We start from the raw sequence: 23028 nt of genomic DNA, 5'->3' as shown, positions 1-23028 counted from the left end.
TTGTATAGTGAAATTGTATTTAAGTTTATTTTTAAAAAATATGCAATAATAAACAGTATGTATTTTCATATATTTAAAAATAATTATTTAATTTTTATTCATGAGTTTAAAAAAAACCTATATTATAATTGGACTGACGTAATAGGCTACGTAACTTTGGGGTATTACGGTACTGTGTGCAAACCAAACAGGAGTGGGAGGCTAATCAATGTGAAATGTTAAAATGAGTAGAAGTCAATTTTGTGAATTAAAAATTTATTGCACTCTTTTTGGATAAGGCTGAATATTAATAGGAATTCTTTCACATCCATTATTACAACAGTAAAAAAAGTACGAAACCACTAAAAAATATTAACTTTTTATGTATAGATTTTATCTAGAAATGCTTTCTTTACATACATAAATTAAAATACTATTAGTTCAAGTATACATTTCCACTTTTTTACACATTTCATGAGGGAGCACACGTCATACATGTAATGAATTAAAGTAATATGCAGTAATTATATATGTACATATTTTGGCTACCCTCATTAATTATGGATAAAACATACGTAATACTGCGACTGTTAAGATTATAATTGCTTTAGTTAAAGTGTAAAAATCTGGATGTGCCACAAGAGTTTGATCAATAACGAATTGACAATTGTTTTGAATAAAGAGCTTATATACGATCATGAAAAAGTGTTAATATATATTAATGGTTTCAGAAAGTTGCTACATAATATTGTATGTAAGATTGTGTATGATTGAAATAATTCGAGAGTTACAATCTTTCATCTAGGTGCTTATTTTACAAATTAAACATCAACATAACACCTATACTACAAAGAAAAATGAGCCAGTCCAAATCTGTTTAAATTCAACAGAAAAAATATATACAAAACGGGCCAATAATAAGTATTTCTATTGATTTTATTACCTTTTTACATAACAAAGTAAAAAGATATGAAGCCGAGTTTATTATTATGCATGTATTTTTTAAGGTACTCATGAATTATTTTATTATTTGAGGCGGATAGCTAATTCAGATCTCTGAATAAACAAAATAGGTTGAAAAAAAAAAACAAGGGTTCATTATTTTCTTTCATTAAATTATGCATGAGAAGTTAATCATGCGGTGCATAATTTAATAATATTCATGAATACCGTTAATATTTTACCTTGTCACGAGAGCTCCATAGAAAAAATCCTACCTTCGTCCAGTCAAAATCTTTTTGCATTGCAGTTACATAATTTTTTTACATCTTTACATGTATAACATGATTGTTTTGTGGAGACCTGCCACAATCGGCGGTGTTCTTTTTTAAATATATTTTTTTCCTTATTTCTCTAATTATTTCTTATTATATTGAAAGCATAGGAGAAGAAAAAAATTACAAATATCATAATAAATTTTTTGGAAGGTAATTTAGCCTTCGCGCCATATTTTGGTATCCCCTTGTACCTCTGTCGGCAACAAATTAAACATAAAAAGAACTATTTATTGAAGTTTCTACTTCCATATTTATTATGAATGGGATTATCGACCATTCATTTTGGATGAAGCGGACGTTTTTTATAATTTTTATTAGTTAGTAACTTAACTATGATATCCATCCACAATATATCACATACTGGAAGCAACTTTATATGCTTGTACAGTAAATTTGAATAATTTCCCAGAGAATGCAATGATTTTTACTGGATGAGGTTAGGATACAGGGAGTGAGGGCAGTCTAATCTGTTTTTTCGTATGAACTTTTCATTACAAGGTCAAATTTAAAAACAATTGTAAATACACTCATAAAACAGTGTAAAAATATTTATTCTTTATAAGCATTATTTTAGTTAGCATTGCTCTAAGAAAACCTCTCTATATGATCCAGACCATATGAGATAATGAGAATTGCACTGATAAAAATGCGCTTCTTTTTAAAACTTTGTGCTGATGCCTTTTAAATTTACCTGCCCTTGAAATATGAATACATCAAAATATAACAGAACTTTCCAAACAACGAAAAATAAATAAATATATTGAACCAGGCCAGATTCATAGTTTGTCTATTAAAGATAAAAGATTTGGGAACACTTACTGTAGGTCCTCGGTAAACCCTAAGCGTGTGATGTGAGAACAGGCTTTATACATTATGTTAAATGATAACAATAAATTAAACTGACTTAGAAACAATTGTAACAAAATTCAATACTTAGAGTCCGTGTTTTGGAAATTAGTGTATCACAATAAATATTATACTATAAACTCCCCGTCACTCGGCCCCCGGAACGGGAACTGTATTTATAACTTATTATTACTCTATTCTACCTATATTGTAGTAGTTCTGTATACAAATCTTACAACACCCAAACTTAGTCTAGCCAATTTACTAAAAAACAAACTGCAATCATTTCCACGCTTGCCTCAGCACCTTGCGGGAAGCAAACTTCTTGGCTGCGTCCGAAGCCACAATCAGGGAAATTAGAACTATCACAATAAGGGTATAGTCAAAGTCTTCTTTTAATAGGTCAAATGTTTTGGAGGGCGCTACTCGAGTGAAGAACAAATCTGAAAAAAATTAACATTCATTATCATGTCTGCAGCCACAAGGTAAAGTCATGAAATAATTTTATGGACAGACAAATAATGTAATTATTCTTCTTCTGGCCCTTATCTGCACCCAATGATGCGTAGAGCGCTGCGGCGCACTATTTGCCCACTAATTTCAGACTATATGCGGTACAACATTGACCAGTGACCAGATCATGAATCTGTTTTTGGTTGTGTGGAAGATAATTATTCTTAACAATAATCCAGTCAATGTACATTAATTCTGTATAAGATGAATGAATAAATAAATAAAAGTGAAAAATCACAATTATTTATTAAGACACCCCTGGGAATCGAACCCAGGACCTTGACTATGGTAGCCAAACATGTAAAATATTGCACTATGGAAGCAGACAAAAAAAATCCAACTTGGAAATCCATCATCATTGCAGTGACTTGGATTACAGTATAACATATATAACAAATATTATTTGTTAAATTAACCTCTATAAACACATTGTTTGCGGGATATACTTAAGTGTATTTTATTACATATTTATTATTATTTAGAGAATCATTTTTAAATTATCTAAAAGGTAATTTCCCATTTTGTAAATTTCAATTTGCGTCGCGATATTTTGGAACGTATCTACGACGCAAAGTAAGGTCTTAGTGTATTGTAGGCTCCTGCTATCTAGCAGGAGACGCTTATAAGCATTCTATTTGCTTGCTTTTGGTAAAGTGCAAGACGTCAAAAAACATTGTACAGATCGGAATCGGGTTTGCGTTTATTTGTGATTAGGTTACTTGTGATTACTATGAGTATACTAATTAGGGTCAGGGTTGATGAAAAAACCGCCTGACAACGATATGTTAATGTATATAGCCATGTTTGATCGATGACTGCCGAGAAGAAAAAAAAGACAATTGTACACCTTGTCCTTTACTTAAATATTTTTATGACCAAATGCAAATAATTACAAAAATCAAGAATAAGACATATACATGCATGTATGTATATAACATAGCAATTTAACAAAGCAGCCAAGGGTTATTGGGTTACATTCAGCTCCGAATGCTGAACAATGTATAGCACCTTCTCTAGGTAACTAGAATCTGCTGAAATGCGGATGCTTAGATAGTCAGCGGAGGTGTCCCTTAGAGACAAAATTAAGAGTTCACGCATACGTGGAAGCCTGGGCGTAACAGACATTAATATAAAGGTAGAGGGAAGACAATTGAGATGGTATGGGCATATATGACGCAGAGAACCCTAGCATGTCGTAAACCAAGCAATAGAAATGGATCTGCCTCGAAAGATATCTAAAAGGAAGACCTAAAAACTCATGGATGCTCCAAAGACAGAATATGGTTGGAAGACATGGCCTAGGTGACGTTGTCCACGACAGAATGACCTACAACAAGAAATTAAGGAGAGCTGACCCCAGCAGTCTATAAAGACGATAAATAATAGGTAATAATACATATAATAATAGACAATAAATAATAGATAATAGCCAGGAACTACCTACTTCTTTTGGTTGTTGTGTTCATTTGAGTAATTGAAGGTGAACTGGTTTACCTAAGCCGTAAGCGAAGACGAGGCACGTGGACTCGAGGCCGCTGGGCGATGTGTGGATGTGGCGCACGCCCGCCACGCTCTGGTTGTAGTTGATGACGGCCTCCGAGGGCAGCGGCAGCTCGGGGGTGTACTGGATAAGTCCCTCCTCCCGCATCTCCGCGCTCATGGGCCCTACAGGCCGCCGGGGGTCCAGGATGACCCACGGCAGCTCAACTATAGCGCCGTTGTTTAATGAAACTGCGAGGGAACAAAATTTGATTATTCAAATTGTTATCTGTATGAAAATAATGACATGCGGAGCTTTCAACAGTCAGGAAAACCTAGCATCTAAAAGATTTTATTACATAACAACTTTTGTTGGGTTTTGATCTGCCCCAAAGAGCATGGGTACAGCAGAACAGAATAAGAACGGAGCAGAGTTGCTGCAACTACTTGCTCTAGAGGTCGGGGAAAAGGAACAACCCTGATTGCAAGTGTGGAGCTGAGCAGACCATAAGACATATATATAGAAGTTCCAAGTGTGTGGTTGTCAATCATGGGTAGGGTTGGTGAATGTTACATGTGTGTAAAGTGATCACTTAAACCAGCCTGTGACGGTCGTAAGCCCCGCAACCGCCTAGACTTCCATATTCTTCTTTATCTATGCTGAGATGTCAAAAAACCATATCGCTCACTCCTTTCAAGAACGTCATAAATCAAAAAACGTCAATTTTCAGTTGTGCATATTTTCGGAATGCCCAAAAAATGTACTATATCCCAGAAAAAGAGGCATATTTTTAACTTAATATTTACCCGCTACAGGTCAGAAAGTGTTGTTTTTGCATTTTGAAGAAAAGGTATTGTTTAATTATTTTTTTAAACAAACTAAATATTTTTCAAATGGAGAAAAAACCTTCAGGTTTTACCTAAAAAGATATGTTGCATAGTAAAAATTTCAGTAAGTGGCTTGATATTTATTTTTAATACATTGTATTATATTTTCAAACTTTAAAAACGTTCTCCTGAAAAATCAAGTATTTTGATTTATGACGTTCTTGAAAGGAGTGAGCGATATCCTTATATTATTAACCTTTTTGTAAAAAAAAAATGTAAAAATGACTAACCATAGCAATGTTAATGCATTAATATTAAAAATATTGAGAATATGATAATGAGATATTCCCATTACAATACATAATTTCTATTAGCACATTTTATGATTTCATGCACAAACGTAGCATTGAATTATTTGTAAAAATGAAAACTAGGCGTACCCAGTACATCCTTGGCGGTGATGCCCCGATCGGTGATGGTGGTGGCGAGCGTGGTGGGGGCCGCAGGCGCCGGTAGGACGTAGGCCTGGCGGGCCGCCTCGGGGGGCAGCGGCGCCGCCTGCAGGGAGCTAAACCGCCCTGAGCCCCAACGCTTGGGGCCCTCGTACAGTTCTATGCTACCTGTACGGACACAAAATTACCATTAACAACAGTCACACACTATTTGCAGGGGTCACTAACAGTAAATTCCCCAATATGTATTGAGATTCCACTCCTGTCTAATAAATTACAAAACAAAGAGTATTGAGACATTTTTTAACACTTGAAGTTCCAGGAGGTATTAGTAAGGCTGTTTCCGGTAGGCCGTAACATTTTAAGAAAAGTAAAAGCTAACAAAATCATATTTTGCATATATACAGCGGTGGCCAAATGTATGAAGCACCCCCTACAGAATTGGTTTATGTCAAATACTGCGACTCTTAGTCGCAGTATTTAAAGACAAACCAATTCTGTAGGGGGTGCCTAATACATTTAGCCACCACTGTATATTCAAAGGATATTATAAAAACTTAGCAAATATGAACACTGTGTAGTGTTAAATATGTACATATGTGTTCCATATATCATATTATTAAAAATGGTGCTTGACATAGGGAGAAACAAGCATAAATATGAGCGTTTTATGGCCGTTTTTTCGCTCATTTTACGGCCTGGCGAGCATGGCCTTAGAGAGCACATAAACGCACTTAAGGCAGAGAACCGATTAAACAATATGTTTATCAATGTCTTAACTTTACTTTTTGGCAGTTAAGTAAATAGGCCATAGATAGTTTATGGAATATTTCCAGACTCGGTAGATACTTTGAAACGTCTTATTAAATTTCATTAAACAAATTGAATTGCATATCGCAAAGCGAGATATGATCACTTAACAGATGGATTCTGAACCACGGTATTTGATTAGACCAAATAAATAACAAATTTAAATGGGCAAAGGTAGGATACAGGGGGTGAGGATCAAAAAACAAAACACTGACTGAATTCTTTAAACTGACAATATCCGGTAAAATTGCAAATTATTTTAATTTAATAAAATCTTTTTTGAAGTTGGTAGTTATCTGGCAAACACAGTATGTGGTCGATGGATTTTAGCCTCTCAGAAATTAGTCAAAAATAAAAGAAAATCACAAAAATTGAACGTGGCATACCGAGTTCAGGGCGTCTATTCTTGTCACTGTAGTAACTATAAACCAGCCAGTTCTCGGAATGTACGATTCTCACGGGACCTCGCGCCCGTCTGTGACTTTGGACCAGGATTATATTTCCCGATACCACGTCCACCAAAAATACATTTAGCACATCTGAAAACAAACATTGTTCATTATTATTGTAATAATCATCACCAACAATTATGTGTATTTCTGTTCATTTATTAATAAATTATTTATTGACTTGGCGTTTAATTTGTAGAACTCCATTTTAATTTATGTATTAATTTTAAATCAAACACAGATTTTTTGAGTCTACTAAGTTGTATTTTATTAACAAAAAACACATAAAAAATTATATTGTGACAATTGTTTCGCCTTGTTAGGGCAACGAATGTCATTCGTTCATTTGTTTGATAATGCCCTAACAAGGCGAAACAATTGTCACAATATAATTTTTTATGTGTTTTTTGTTAATAAAATACAACTTAGTAGACTCAAAAATCTGTGTTTGATTTAAAATTAATACATAAATATTAATAAATTGTTCGTGAAAGCCAGCATTGATTTTTATTCTCTTCCAAGAAGCCATCTATCCATATTAGCACTGATATACTAGGAATTTTATCGTAGCTGCACGAATACGGCTGGTAAACACAGTACGAGATAACTCGTAGTCGGCGTCCTTGCAGAGAATGCAATTTATGAGTTATCTCGTAGTCAACGTGTTAATAATTTTTTTTAAAATTTTAATACAATATTTATAAAGATATTTTATTTGTAGGATAGCAGTGTTTTTAAGAAATTAACTAATCTATTCAAAGTAAAAGATTATTTAATTATTTTTAAATTGTCATAGAATATTAATTTATTTTATAATTTTTATTGCTATCTTAAAAGTGAAAAAGATATAGAGACGGTATTGTGGGTACAACATTTTGAGTGTGTCCAAATACTTGTTCACAAAATGTTGTAAATAAATTATCTGGTCAAATTATAAGCTTAAATAATAAAAATGAAAATGATATTTTCTGGCGTTTCTCATGTGTGTGATTATAATCCAGGATTCGGACCTCACATACTAATAAAAGAGTTTCTGCTCAATAAAAAGCTTCTTTTCATCTCACCAATAGATGTCTCTAGCGAAGTTCTAGTGACTCAAGAACAATGTTTCAAAATTGGTTCATATATATAGAACTTCCAAGAATTTGAGTAGTGTGGTTGTCAATAATGCGTAGAATTGGTGAATGTTACACGTGTGTGAAGTGATCACTTAAACCAGCCTATGACGGTCGTCAGCCCCGTAAATGCCCAGACTTCCATATTCTTCTTCATCTTTGATAATATGTCAAAAAATAATATGGTATTATGGGTGTTTGCAGGGCTTGGGACTCATCGTTAACTGGTTTAAGTGATCGCTTTATACGCTGTTTATTACAGTGGCATTCCAACAAGAAATTTCATGTATCTGGCTACAGTTAAATAAAATACATTACTCTTATGAACTGGGTCGGGTCCTTCCGTAGTGAAGGCCACCAGGTTGGGGTTTATGTACTTGTAGAGCACGCTGCGATCTCCCATCACCTTGCCCTGCGAGTGCACCCTCTCCACGGGGTCCTTCAGGGCCACGTTGGTGATGTGGTGTCCGCTGGAGGGAAGCCCTCCCAGCCGGACTAGCCACGACTTCAGAGCTTCCACCTTCTGGAATCCAATAAACATTTCACTGGATAATTTTATTTTACTTTTGAAACATTATTTTGTTAAACATATCGTAGTCATACAGGACAAAGTGACCAAGTGCATTGTTTTACAAAAACGTGATCATTGACTATTTGATATCTTACTAGCTTAATATTGCCCTGAAAAAATCCCAAAGGATTTTAAACTTGGAAGTATAATATATTGACTTGTAAAAAATGACTAACTGCATTAGTGTTTATTTTCTTGCCAAGCAAAAGTGACTTAAATGGCCCTCCTAAACATTTTACGTTTTGGTAGTTAGTCACTTTCTCCTGTACGACTACGATATATGTATATACATATATGTGGAGGTCCTCACCAAAATGTTACATTTCCATTATAAATGATTTTAAGTAATCGGGAATTCTAGCTTGTAAAATTGTTAAATTTTGGTGCGATTTAATGATTTCGTGTTAAGACAGGATTGGTCACATTTTGTCGCAGCTTTAATTAAGATTTCGATAGAATACAGTAAACAGAACAGATTTGCATTTAAAGGATTTTTTGTGCAATACATATTGGAAATGTAACTTATTGGTGAGGACCTGGACAGTGACAAGCACAGAGAATTAATTAGTGTAGGCAGTAAAGGTAGGTAGTAAGGTAAGCTGGTACTACTTACTAGGGTAGGCAGTAGAGGTAGGTTGTAATGTAAGCTAGGTACTACTTACTAAGGGAGGGTAGGTACTGGTTGCATTTTTATATGTCACGTGGGTAAGTTAGGATAGGCACTGCTTTTCCTTTATGGAATGCACGCCCCTGCATATATACATTAATTTACAAATTCATAAACAGAATTAACAAGACCCACAAAGCCACCTTATGTGTCTTGTCGGTGGAGTTTTTTTAACATAGGTTTTCTTTTTTATCTATTTTTAACACACAAAAAAGAAAGATTTTTTTTTACATAAAACTATTTTACAATTTCCATAGTATTAACTCTTGATCATTTACCCATTTCTTTATTTTGCCTTTAATCCATATTTAAGTTTGACCTCTTACCTCTGTCGGCAACAAATTAAAAATGCTCGGAACTATAGACGAATGACAGGGACTATACTTGACCATCCATGAACCTTTATAACGCACGCAGAATATTTTGCCAATACCAACAACCCATAATACATACGCTCAGTCAAACAATAGGAGCCGTAAAGCTATCCTATACCATATCATGCTTCAATTCAAACATAAAAACAAATTTTTGAAATTATGGAAATTAATACATAGCATTGCAGAGTTATTACCGTGTCTGCTCTTCTGAGGATATATCCTTGCAAAGTGGCTGTCGGTGAGTCGGCCACAAATAGGTACAAATTTGTGACCTGTTCCACACAGCTGGGGGGATAAACGTGCACTGAATCATTTTCCTCGAGAATCACTATACCCTTCATGAACTCGGAATTCCACTGATTCAATAAGGCAGTTTGTTTGATTCTGTATCCCAAATTGACTATCCCCAAATCTGATGCTGCTCCGGTTATTGGATTAAATGAGAACAGCATTCCTTCACCGGTGAGCTAAAAAAATTAACAAAATTAAAAAATTTGATAAAACGTGTGTTTGAAATACCAGTGTGTTACATAATAAGGTATTTTCGAGGATAACATTTTAAATTGACCATTGGCACGATCAGGTATGTCAAATACTTGAAAACGGTCAGGTTAGGAGTCAGCGGGTATGTATGAGGAGATGCATAAACGTGGAAGAGGTGAAGAATGTTGGCAAAGACAGAGTGGTGTGGCGTTCGATTCTCTCTGCCAACCCCTGCAGAGAAGCAGCGTGATGGTAAGTTAGTTGGTTTACATTTTAAATGTATTGAATATTAAAAGCACATTTTTATGATTCATTAATTAGTATAAATTGATTGTCCTTTATTTCGCACATTATCATAAGACATCACATTTGTTGGCGTACCAATTGTGTAATACCTGATACATACTATGCAAAAAGGAACTAGTTCACATTCAGCTTGAAGATAATGAAGTTTCAAGTTTGGAAAGCAATATGAACATATCCATTACAACATTTTGAGTGGGTCCAAATACTTGTTCACAAAATCAGGATTATCTCCAATTACAGGAGTTATTTTCATATTATTTTTTGACATCTCATCAAAGATGAAGAAGAATATGGGAGTCTGGGCATTTATGGGGCTGACGACCGTCATAGGCTGGTTTAAGTAATCACTTTATGCACGTGTAACATTCACCAATTCTACCCATTATTGACAACCACACTACTGAAATTCTTGGAAGTTCTATATATATATATATATGAACCAATTTAGAAACCTTGTTCTTGAATCACTAGAACTTCACTAGAGACATCTATTGGTGAGATGTAAAATTTGAATTTGAATTTAAAACAGCCTATGACGGTCGTCAGCCCTGTAAATGCCCAGACTTCCATATTCTTCTTCATCTTTGATGAGATGTCAAAAAATAACATATCCATTAATATTAAAGGTCATATTGAGATTTAGTGGATTAAAAGGCGTAAATTGAACTGCGCCTGTTTCAAATATGAATGAGAACAAAATAAATCCCCTTTTTTCCTAATACAATTTTGATTGAATCCCACATGTATAAATATACATGGTCACAATAACTTCCATAGAATTTTTCTTTCATTTTATTTGCATACAATCCTGTCCTTAATGCAAAACGTAAGGTATTAACTAAAAATAAAAGTAATGTATTTATCTTTCACGCATCTCTTGCATTTTAATTTCAAAGGAAAGGTGATCAGCCTTTGTTGTCAGCCCAGGGTAGCATTGAATAAACAGTTTTAAATAACTATATATTAAACGTATTTCAAAGAATCATTTGCCATTATAAAAAAAATCAAATACGTACGACTGTCATTGTAATGTTTTGTATTATTTTTTAATAAAAGGTCTAAACAGACCTTATTATTCATCATAGTTACCTTATGTCTTGCGATGATTGTACACTGCGCATCAAATGGCAAGTGTCTCGTAGTTCTCTGGAGATAGATCAGTACAAAGTTATCTCCATTTGAAGATTGACTGCTAAAGGGTGATAAGAATGGAATGAAACGCTTCCAAATTATGTTTCCCGATAGATTATCTATCGCAAATACCTGAAAATATTGTATAAAATGTATTAATCTCAAAATAAACACATTTGTAATTTTTATTTTTGAACATCATTTTTCTTTCTCTCTACCGCGACTGATGGTGCACAATTTTCTATTGTGATATGTATATATCGCTCACTCCTTTCAAGAACGTCATATATCAAAAATCGTAATTTTCAGTTGTGCATGTTTTCGGAATGCCCAGAAAATGTACTATATCCCAGCAAAAGCAGCATATTTTTAACTTAATATATACCCGCTACAGGGCAGAAATTGTTGTTTTTGCATTTTGAAGAAAAGGTATTGGTTAATTATTTTTTTAAATAAACTAAATATTTTTCAAATGGAGAAAGAACCTTCAGGTTTTACCAAAAAAGATATATTGCACAGTTAAAAGTTCAATGAGTGGCTTGATATTTATTTTTAATACATTGTATTATATTTTTTAAACTTTAAAAACGTTCTCCTGAAAAATCTTTTTTTTTTATTTATGACGTTCTTGAAAGGAGTGAGTGATATATGTATCTATAATATTTAACTTCTTTATAATAAAATATCAACTATAGAGTTTTTTCCACATAAATTTTATTTGACCAGTGACCGGATTTCGTTGTGACATCATCGCCTGATGATGTCGGTTACATCGAAACCTAGTTGCTGGTTAAATAAAATTAATGTGGAAAAAACTATAGAGTTGTTATCTTATTATTTAAAATGCAGTTCCACTAAGAAATATCAGTACAAAACTTAATGTAACTTCAATTTGATGGCCCCACAATAAAAGATGACACATTGTAGAAAAATAATATAATACAACACAGAATTACCCAAAAAAAAAAACAGATTTGTAAACAATATAACATACCTTTCCAGCTTCCGTAGTCGCAATAATAATCTTATGGAGTCCGAATTCATCCCGGACCAAGTTCTCAGTTGCCTTTACATCCCCAATAACTCCGCTATCCATCCATTTTGCCACCAGACCAAGGAACAATGTTTTAAACTGCGCCACTTGACTCTTCAACCTCCGCACCACCATGCTCAAAATATCACCTAAATAAAAATGTCAAGAATCGTGAGAACAAGAAAAAGTTTTACTGTATATTGATTACTAGTCTCATATAGTGGGTAAACTGCCAAAAAACGTTGACTCAAAAATATGAATTTTTGACTTATTGATGCATATCGTAGTCATACAGGAGAAAGTGACCAAGTGCATTTTTTACAAAAACGTGATCATTGACTATTTGATTTCTTACTAGTTTAATATTGCCTTGAAAAAAACCTAAAGGATTTAAAACTTGGACGTATAATATATGGACTCGATAAAAATTACTGCATTAATGTTTATTTTCTTGCTTAAATGGCCCTCTTGAACATTTTACATTTTGTTAGTTGGTCACTTTCTTCTGTACGACTATGATATTATAAAGTTTTGAACATTCTATAAACTGGCAAAATACACTAAGTAGTGTCATATTTATGTGGATTTAAAAATAAATTAAACTTAAGTTTAATAGCGGATAAAACCTTTAAAGAACGGGGATTTTAGAGTTAATGTTTTTTGCCAGTAAACCCAAGATATAATGTGCTTAAATTAAATATATTACTACACAGAGAAATCAAAACATCATGAATATAAAACCTTTTTTTCAACATTTTCTGGCAACTAGTTCCTCAAGATAATAGATATTCCCAAAATCTTACTTATTTCATTACAGACATTAATTCCTATACAGTTAATATTGGCTGTTTTTTTAATGATTTTTGGTTGAAGAAGATCGGCTGAAGATATTTTTAGTGAGATCTTTATGTCATCCTATATCTATACAGAACCACTGCAATATATAGGTGAATCTCGTAGAATATATTAGGAGTCTGTTTTTCATTATATGTGACTTATCATGAAAAAATAAAAGAGTCCATTGATTATAACAATAACAATTTGTATTTTTTTGTTATTTTCAAGGTCCCAAATCGACTTTTTTTTAAATAAATAGTAATTATGTAAATTCTCCTATTTCATTATTAAAAAAGTTTTTTTCTCAAAAAAGTGTTTATGAATTCTAAAAATTATCAGATAGCACCCCTAGTTTTTTTTTCATAAATAGCTGATGCATACACCAAAAATGCAAATTTCTTTTCTTTTTTATGTTAAAATACGTAGATATTCCCAAAACGTCAAAAAATGTATGTAAGCCCTACTAGTGCTAGAGAGACATCTGTTTTGTTCTCTCTCTAACCCTTATCCGCACCCTATGGTGCAAAGGGCACTGTACCATATTGACACAGTGTTATTTTGATTGTTAGTTATATGAAGGCAAGGTGATCACTCCTACGCTTCAGGGACCAGGCCAGGGTAATATTAAATAAATATTAAGTGTGTAAAATCTCTAATATTTATTTTGTCTGTTTTGTTAGGTACATATATATATATTTTTTTAAATACTTTGTACAAATTCCATTAGTAGAATAAAAACAACAAAAACACAATAAGTTATGTATCTGCAAAATGAAGATTTTGGGGAGAGAGCGCTGATATCAATATTGGCAATTTAAAAGTTAAATTATGAATCTGGTAATAAGGTAGAAAACTAGGGAGTTCTTTCTTTTTGAACTACAAATATATTAGGGAGGGGAATTATGTACATATAATGACTTATGATATTCACATGATTTTTCAATAAGAGAAATGTGTAAAGCAAAATACAAAAATCAAATTTAAAAAAATCATTAAAAATCACTATGCACAAAAAAAATCATGCTTTCTAAACACACTATTTACCTGATTCTCCCCAGTCAGCTAGTGAAAAAAAAATAGAAAATATATTTATATATATTTCAGATAAGTATTACATAAAAACAAAACCCTATACCTATAAGTACGTGAAACTTCGTATATGGGTACATATCTTAGGTTCGAGGGTATATTTTTAGTTCACAATAACAAAGCTATCGTGGAATATGAACATTTCAAAAACGTATTCAATTATTGTTTGTTGCATGTGGGGTATTTGCAGCATCCTCCTTTATCACGATGCGGATGCATATAGTAGAATTTATCATCATAAACATATTTTTCAAAAGATATATGTACATTTGGCATTTAAAAAGAATACTTTAAGAATTCCACGAATGACAAAGTTAACTATTTCCAAAGTTCTCCAAAGGGATGAAAAAACTAGCTGATTCTCAGAGGTGAGATTCACAAAAAATGTAGGATTGGCAGAAGGCAGCCTGGATCGTTCTTATCCGGGATATGTGTATGATTTAAGTAGAATCGGAGGAGTATTCCAGATACCGCAGAACTAGGAAGCTAATAGATAGGCATGGTGGACATCCAGGGACAAGGGACCCAGACAGGGCACTTGAAGAAAGGGAGAAACTAAGTAAGATGCTGATATTGTTTTACCTTCTTTGTCATCAAATTCAGTTTCAATAACAGCATCCAACTCAGAAACTGGGAGATCCACCATTGCCACGCTCACAATCCGAGACAGGGCTTCTTCTCTACTCCACACCACTTTTCCTGCAAAAAAATAATATTTTTTAAACTTGACCAAAACCAGAAATAAAACCAAGTACAGTAGAATCGCGATATAAGTAATCGCGATATATCGAAAAATGACGTATATCGAAAAAAAAAAACCGAATTTATTCCCTAAAACTAATTTTTCATCCAAAAATGCATTTATATAACGAAATCCCGTTATTATGTATAACAAAATCACTTTTGTCCCGTACGAAAAAGTGCCAATACATTTAAGTAAATTTATAACAAATAAAAAATGTTATGATAAAAATATTTCAAAGCCGCGCGCGCGGAAATAAAAAATGTTAAGATAAAATTATTCAAGCCGCGCCGCCGCACCATATGCGGATGGTTTTATGGCGATTTTTAAAAGTAATTCAATACAATATCCCATCAGCTTGAGTAATTAGTAATTAGAGTCAATGAGTCAGTGAAATGATTTACTTTAGCAATAATAATTCTTTAGTTGTGTCGCCTACTTTCAAAATCCGCTAGATCCAGTTTTATAAGATTTTGAAATAAATACTCTATCGGAATGCCAGTTGTGGTTTTTATTGTTCAAAATTTTTAAATACTTGAAAACCCCGCTAAAAAATACTTAAAAACAGCGTTGTATTTCAAATTCCTGAAACTTGCCTTCTGACCCATATCGGTCAATCAGAGAGCGGAGATAGGTCAAAAGTTAAGATGACGTCATTATCGATTTGTGTCTAGTGTTTTTTTTTTAGTACTGAAAAACTTTCCAAAAAAATGGGAAAATTCTCTATTTTAAAATATTTTATATAAAGATAGACAAATCTTTGAAACATAAATGTTATCCGGAGAATTTGTATTTTTTTTGTAAAATCGACTTATATGGATCTGGCGGATTTTGAAAGTAGGCGACGTAGTTATAATCTCTCTTCTTATTTCAATGAAATTATTTCTGTAGGCCATAAAAATTCTCAAGTATATTCTCTCCCATAATCAGTCCACCTGCTTATCTCAATGGTAGACAATAATAATTCTCAAATAACAATCCATCTTTTTATCTCAATGAAATGATTCTGTTGACAATAATAATCCTCAAATTGCATCCGTCTTTTATCTACATCGTAAGGGCATTTGTCCACTACACGGAATAATTTTACCATCCGTCCGACACGTCAGTTTGCGTTTTAAAACGACGATTTTACGATCGAATTTACGCGCAACGTGTTCACGCACCGATCAAGAGCTCCGATCCGAAGAAAGATGGACAAAAGCACAAGCCAATCGTCATTTTAAAACGCTAACTGACGTGCCGGACAGTAAAATTACACGGAATTTCGGGTAGTGGACAAGCGCCCTAAGTGGGGCGTAGTGTCGGGTAAGACAATCTACACACTAGTGGACTAGCGGAGTAACGTGTTACGACGTACGACATGCACGCATACTTACAAAGCACGCCACACGCGCAAACACAGAAACGTTTGTGTATTTTTACGATTTTATGTTAGGATTTGATTCCCGATTTTTTTACAAATTATTTATTTCCGTCGCTGCAAATGAATGACATTATGAATAACATTTACCAGACCCAACATTACAAAATTGTTTTATTTAAACTTTAAATATGGCCAATAAAAGCAACTAGGAATATTAAATATGACGGACAATTTGGACAAATACGAATTTGTCCGTTTTATACGGATTTTGAAGGAATAAAGAGATCAAACGGAATTTGAAGGATTATAACGGAATTTTAACGGATTTTAGGAAATTTTTAGCGACGGCGAAAAAAAATTCATCGCGTAAATTTTGGAAAAAAATTTTTTTTCGCCGTCTCGTAATTTCGCAATTTCGTAATTTCGCAATCTCAATATCGAAAACTACTCTTTGACGTCTGACAACACTGGCCGTCAGTAGCGCGCAAGCCGTTCTCGTTCTCGGCTTTGGCGGCTACTTGTGATATTATTATTATTATATTTGATGTTATTATTCTCCTTTTTAGATACATATTTACCAGACCCAACATTACAAAATTGTTATATTTCAACTTTAAATATGGCCAGTAAAAGCAACTATGAATATTTACGTTTTTCCTGTTTTAAAATCACATTCTCATATTGTGTACAAAATACATACGAGTATCATCGATTCCCGCGGCACTTTTATCACCGTAAGGTTAATAAGAAAACTAGTGAAAATATGTAGATATTCAGTTCCCTATGGCCCCCTTCCTCCTTTGTTTGCAGAACTTGCGATCTTTTTGAAAAGCCGCGCAACATTTTTTGCAACGGCGCGCAACATATACATACTAAGTATGATTTTAAAAAAATTCGTTATACGTGGGAATTCGTTATTACGAATTAATATTTTTTGATCCCTTGGATTTCGTTATATCGCGATTCTACTGTATTTGAGGTTCAAAATAATATTTTCATCACAAGTTTGTTAGTGCTCTTGGAACTGTTTTAATAAGACAATTGTCTTTTGTTACGGTAGATATGTATTTTTAAAAATATTTGTTGCACAATTTTCATTTAGGTATCAGTGTATTACAGTCAAAAATCCATTAGCAAAAATGATATTTCGGGTGAAAAATTCAGGGATACCATTAGAATCCTAGTGATTCTTGACTTCTCTTAAGATCACTAGGATCACGGTCGGACCGATAGGATTTGAAAAGGGCCGAATCCAGGTACAATTTCATAGTGATAAAATTTTAGAAATGAGATACAAACGTTCATGAAATCAACTCATAGCCATTACACGAACCTTTTTAAGTAGCGTGAATCTATTTTCGAGTAAACAAATTTCTTGATTTACCCAATAGATGTCATTGAGTTTGACTACTTATAAACTCACGCAAACGCGGGACTGGTCATAAGGGTGTTAAATTGATCAGAATAAATTGCAACATGCGTAGCTCACCAGGGTTGTGTAACATGTAAACCGCACTGTCTTCTCCCATAACAAGCAATCTGCAGGCCATAATATTCTTAGCTGTTCTGGCGCACATGGAGGCTTCGATATTAGGGTTATTGGCACCTGGTAATGGAATCACATTGGATAGCTCTGGTATTGAAACACCAGTATCTACATTGGATGCTATTATGTGTAAACTCTAAAACAAAACAGGTACACCATTTCCTTATAAACATTTAAATGAAAAAAATTGAGTAAAAATATTTTTATTTTATTTAAAACTGCACGCGAAACTGAATTTAAACCTTGAGGGATTGCTCTCAAAATAAATTTTATTTTTCAGGCATTCCTAGTATGAAAAGGGGTTTTTTGTTATCTACGCTAGTTTTATTAAACAACCAAAAATATATTAAAATTAAATTCAATAAGCAAATTTTGAAAATAAAAATGATAAATGAATTATAGGTTTTTTAGATATTTATAAACACACAAATGGAATCATTAAAAAATTCTCCTTATATGAAAGGTATGTTGAGTATTATATTCCTCATGAGCTAAAATACCATTTTCGGAAAGAATCGCACAGATACTCTTAACTTCGCTTCATAACTTCACAAACATATAACATGAGGAACTAGCGTGTGGTTCATTCCTTGTCACATGTAAAATATGAAAGTTAAAAACTAATTAATTAAATATGGATGTTCAATCATGGGCAAAATGGTGATTGTTGCAAAATGAACAAAATGACTGCTTAAATCGGATAATGATAGGTTCAAAGTCCTGTAAATGCCCAGACTTCTGATCGTTCTATTTAACTACCTAAATAATATCTTGAAAACTAAAATTAATTAAAATTTAAAGGTATCAATTACCTCGTCTGAATACCGACTCTGAAGAAGGACAATCTGGTCATTGTATTTCAGCAAATTAGGTGGAGAAGAACCGTCCTTCAACAATATATTTGTCACTTCGAAACTACCTGGTTTTAGCAAAACCACTTTCCCATTCACGGTGATTCCGGGAACGAGATTGGGGAGTGATTTTAAATCAATATGGTTAATATTAGTATTTGGCAATATGCTGGATATGGATTTGGTGAAGAGTTGCACAGCGTTGGACGTCACATCCATAGATATCAGTTGGCCACTAGACGGGTCGGATCCCGTTATGCAGGTGTAATAGGGAGCTGACAGAACACATCTGGAAGAGGAAGAAAGAAACGCATAAGAGATGGTTATATGAGGAACACTAATCGACATGAAACTCTGGCATAAGACAATATGTTTAAACATAGATTTTTTTTAAATGCACTTTGGCGCAGGTGGTCGGAAAAAAAACTAGTGTTGCTTAAACTAAAAAAATTGTGTTGCAAATTTAATGCTCGACAATGACGAGAAATTTATTTTTTAAATCTTTCCTGCCTGCAGACTACCCTTTAACCTTTCCCTCCCGGTGATATGTATTTACTACAACTCTACTTTAGAAATTAAGATATCAATTAAAAAATTATAGATATGGTCTCAGAATTTTTATATTCCTCCGAAATATAATTACGTATGACATAAAACTATTGCATGTAACTTCATACTGTTTCCGCCGATCTTCTTTTAGTAGCGCGCAGGTTGTCCTCCAAATGAATAACTTTATAATATAATAATTTTATGTAATACGTAATTATATTACGGAGGAATACAAAAATTCTGAGGCAGTTTCTATGTTTTATTTTGATATTCACATTTTCAAAGTCGAGTTATAGTAAATACATATCACCGTCAAACGTAGGAAAAACGTCTTAAGTGTAAATAGTCAGCAATAGTAATAGAGGACCTGGGGGAGATCCAGGAGGCGGGCAGCTTGCTGGTGGCGCCGCGGTTCTGCCCCGTGCGCAGCGAGTAGGTGGTGAGCTCCAGGTGCGAGGAGCTGACGGGCAGCAGGTGCTGCAGCAGCTCTCCGTCCACCCACCAGCGCGCCCCCGAAGGCGACGTCTGCAACCACAGCGACCACTCCCACAGCAGGTAGCCTGTGTGAGACAATACCACGTTGAGGATTACTAACTTATCTATTATATTATTTATTGATTCGGCATTAATATTGTGGAATGACATGTTGATATTTTTTTTTAATTCAACACTTTGTATAGTTAAACACCTTTAGAGATTTTTATGACTTTTCAACATAGATGAAGAAGAGTATGGAGGTCTGGGCATTTACATATAACATTCACTAATTCTACTCATGATTGACTACCACACTACTCAAATTAAAATAATAATAATAATAATAACTCCTAATTGAAGAAAATCAACCATTAAAGATATTGAACCAGGATGAAAATGAACTATTTATATACTAATGCGTGCAGTGTTATCTCTTGTACAAGGCTGCAATGCCTCGGATAAATTTACTGCTTACTCCATACTCAGATACCTTCCATGTTTGATTATGTAGATCAAAATTTTCATAATCTACCTGTAGTGCTATCCCATCCTCTAATGAGGGATGGATTGTTCCCAGATACCGTGACAACTTCTTCAGACACATGGAGCATCTGAATATTCCCTTGAGATGCTCCTTCCAAAACATGCCTCCATAATATTTGCCCTGAAAAAATAACTCAAATATAAATAACAAAACAACAAGGAATATCTGCAATTTTTCTTTGGATAAATGTTTTTGTTTTAATACATATTGCAAAGTAAAACAATGCAGCAGCGGGAGACTTAACATTACAGTTCAGATAGATAATATCTGTTTTATATATTTACATAACAGAAGAATGTGCGACAAAACGATGTATGATAGATGTACGAATAGTGAAATAAGGAAGGAATGCAAAGCTGAGATAAGCATTATCGATAAAATTAAGAAAGGTGTGTTGAGATGGTTTGGACATGTAGAACGAATGAGTGAGGAAAGAACGGTAAAACAAATTTATGAGGCGAATGTTAGCGGGAAAAAAAGCAGAGGAAGACCGAGAAAAACATGGCACAATCAGGTATGCCAAATACTTAAAAGTGGTCAGGTTAGGAGCCGTAACAATCGGCGGGTATGTATGAGGAGATGCATGAACGTGGAAGAGGCGAAGAATGTTTGCAAGGACAGAGTGGTGTGGCGCTCTATTCTCTCTGCCTACCCCTGCAGGGAAGCGGCGTAATGGTTAGTTAGTTAGTTAGTTAGTTATATTTACATTAAATATTTTAAACATTTCAGAACCAATATCTCATATATTTCATTGTTTCGACAAATGTGCAACTAAGCAATAAAAAAATTAGAACGATCACAAGGGACATAAATGTTGATTCATTTATTTATCATTACACCCATACATCCCTAAAACTTTTTCCTATTTCGAACAAGGAATAAACATCGTATTATTTTTTGACGTCTCATCAAAGATGAAGAAGAATATGGAAGTCTGGGCATTTACGGGGCTGACGACCGTCATAGGCTGGTTTTAGTAATCACTTTACACACATGTAACATTCACCAATTCTGCCCATTATTGACAACCACACTACTCAAATTCTTGGAAGTTCTATATACTTATATATGAACCAATTTTGAAACCTTGTTCTTGAATCACTAGAGACATCTATTGGTGAGATGAAAAGAAGCTTTTTATTGAGCAGAAACTCTTTTATTAGTATGTGAGGTCCGAATCCTGGATTTTAATCACATAAATGAAAAACGTCAGGAATTTTTTTCATTTTCATTTTCATTATTTTAGCTTATTATTTGACCAGATAATTTATTTACAACATTTTGAGTGTGAACAAGTATTTGGACACACTCAAAATGTTCTAAATAAACATCCTCTTTGAAAACGATCCTGACGTCGAACGTACCGCTAAAGTTTCTACCATTAGAATTCCATAATTAACTCAGCCATTAGCTGTTTTAAACCACTGAAGAACGAAATAGACAAGAAGGTAAGATAAACAACGTTGGAAATTTTTTTTAAGCCGGGCCCATCCTTACCAGCAAAAAATGATGACGACAGTGATCTGCAGGATACCATTTTTTCATCGTCTTCAGATTAAAGCCATTTTTTTAAAATATGTATGTATACATGCACATATTTAATGTAACATGTAGTTTTTTAATTTTTGTTATAGATTATTGTTGGTTTTTGGAGTCTGTTATTATTTTATGTACAAATATATGTACTTGTTATGTATGTATTTTTGATTTTATGAAATAAAAAGAAAAATGAATTTTGAATGATAAACCATGTTACATATTAAACAAATTTGGAACGGTTCCGATTGAATTTGTATTAGAATAATTGATTCTTTATACGGCTTTTCGCCTTGTGGCCAAGTTTCATGGAACGTATCTTGGCTGTAAGCAAGGTATGTGTATATTCTAGACTTTTTTTTTTCTATGTTTCCTATGTTGTTTTGGTGTAGCGATATTTTATATCATATGAAACATTTATTATGATTATTTTAAAACATTTTCCCCCCAAGACTTCACTAAATGGCAAAAAACATAACTGACAACAATAAAAATGTTAATATTACAAATATGTATTATTAACAGTCATATTATGGTTAAACACATATGGTTAGACTCATGGTAACTTGGAGAGTTAAATTATTTTTACTTCTCATTGTTTAATTTATGATGTTACAATCAAATTACAGGGTTCATTTTACAAACAGTGCATTAAAAAAATGACATGTACCTTGACATTTTAAAGAAATATCTAACGTATTAGAAGATATGAATTACACTTCATAAACAAATTTTACATTTTTGTGAAAGTAACATTGTCCTTTAATTAATTTAAATTAGACAAATTGTATGGCTTCTCTAACCTGACTTTAAACTGAGAGCTGCAATAACATTTTCTTCTGTAGCTATAATTATTTTCTTCGCCGCAGAAACTGTGTCAAAATGAGTAAACTTCAGCTTTCCCACGTACGTTTGTTTCCTTTTTAAAAAAATAACACATTTATTATTCAATAATCGATGGAGAACATTACATGTACTTTTTTTAATCAAAATTTACCAATCAAATTTTCCTATTTGGTCTTCATATAAACTTAAAGATAAGTTAAACAGACTGAATAATATTAATAAACAGTATATTGTACTAATATTTTTAAAGAATCCGACGAAATTGTTTTTTAATCGAAACGTCCAGCCCCCCATGATGAAAATCAGCCGATGACAACCAAAGACAATTT

At 33.4% G+C, this 23028-nt stretch overlaps 1 protein-coding gene across 2 annotated transcripts; it reads right to left on the bottom strand.

Annotated features, from left to right (window-relative positions):
- Nucleotides 1–238: 238 nt before the first annotated feature.
- EMC1 (ER membrane protein complex subunit 1) lies at nt 239–23013 on the bottom strand. 2 transcript variants are annotated; one of them, XM_088275909.1, is made up of 16 exons: nt 22851–23013; nt 22657–22772; nt 20306–20437; nt 19664–19856; nt 18709–19036; nt 17840–18032; nt 14825–14941; nt 14198–14215; nt 12278–12465; nt 11242–11415; nt 9558–9830; nt 8067–8271; nt 6571–6723; nt 5363–5542; nt 4110–4346; nt 239–2545 (listed from the first exon to the last, which is right to left on the bottom strand). In XM_088275909.1, the coding sequence occupies exons 1-16, from the start codon at nt 22991–22993 to the stop codon at nt 2385–2387; spliced, it is 2811 nt and encodes a 936-aa protein (XP_088132035.1). In that variant the 5' UTR covers nt 22994–23013; the 3' UTR covers nt 239–2384. The 2 variants fall into 2 exon arrangements, with proteins under 2 accessions (XP_088132035.1, XP_088132044.1); XM_088275918.1 differs by lacking the exon at nt 14198–14215.
- Between the last annotated feature and the right edge of the window lie 15 nt (nt 23014–23028).

Source organism: Brachycentrus maculatus, unplaced genomic scaffold (genome assembly GCF_059751285.1).
Source record: "Brachycentrus maculatus isolate JH-2025_06_01 unplaced genomic scaffold, ASM5975128v1 h1tg000037l, whole genome shotgun sequence".
Lineage (NCBI taxonomy): Eukaryota > Metazoa > Arthropoda > Insecta > Trichoptera > Brachycentridae > Brachycentrus > Brachycentrus maculatus.
This window is presented reverse-complemented; position numbering and strand designations above follow the sequence as displayed.

Bases quoted from the DNA above. Each gene is read 5' to 3' on its own strand.
- EMC1 (XM_088275909.1), bottom strand. From the start codon at position 22,993: ATGGGGGGCTGGACGTTTCGATTAAAAAACAATTTCGTCGGATTCTTT. The intron at 6,724-8,066 runs GTAATGTATTTT...GTTTGTTTTCAG, and splicing joins ACCCGACCCAGTTCATAAGA to ATGTGCTAAATGTATTTTTG. The intron at 5,543-6,570 runs GTATGCCACGTT...GTGTCCGTACAG, and splicing joins GAATAGACGCCCTGAACTCG to GTAGCATAGAACTGTACGAG.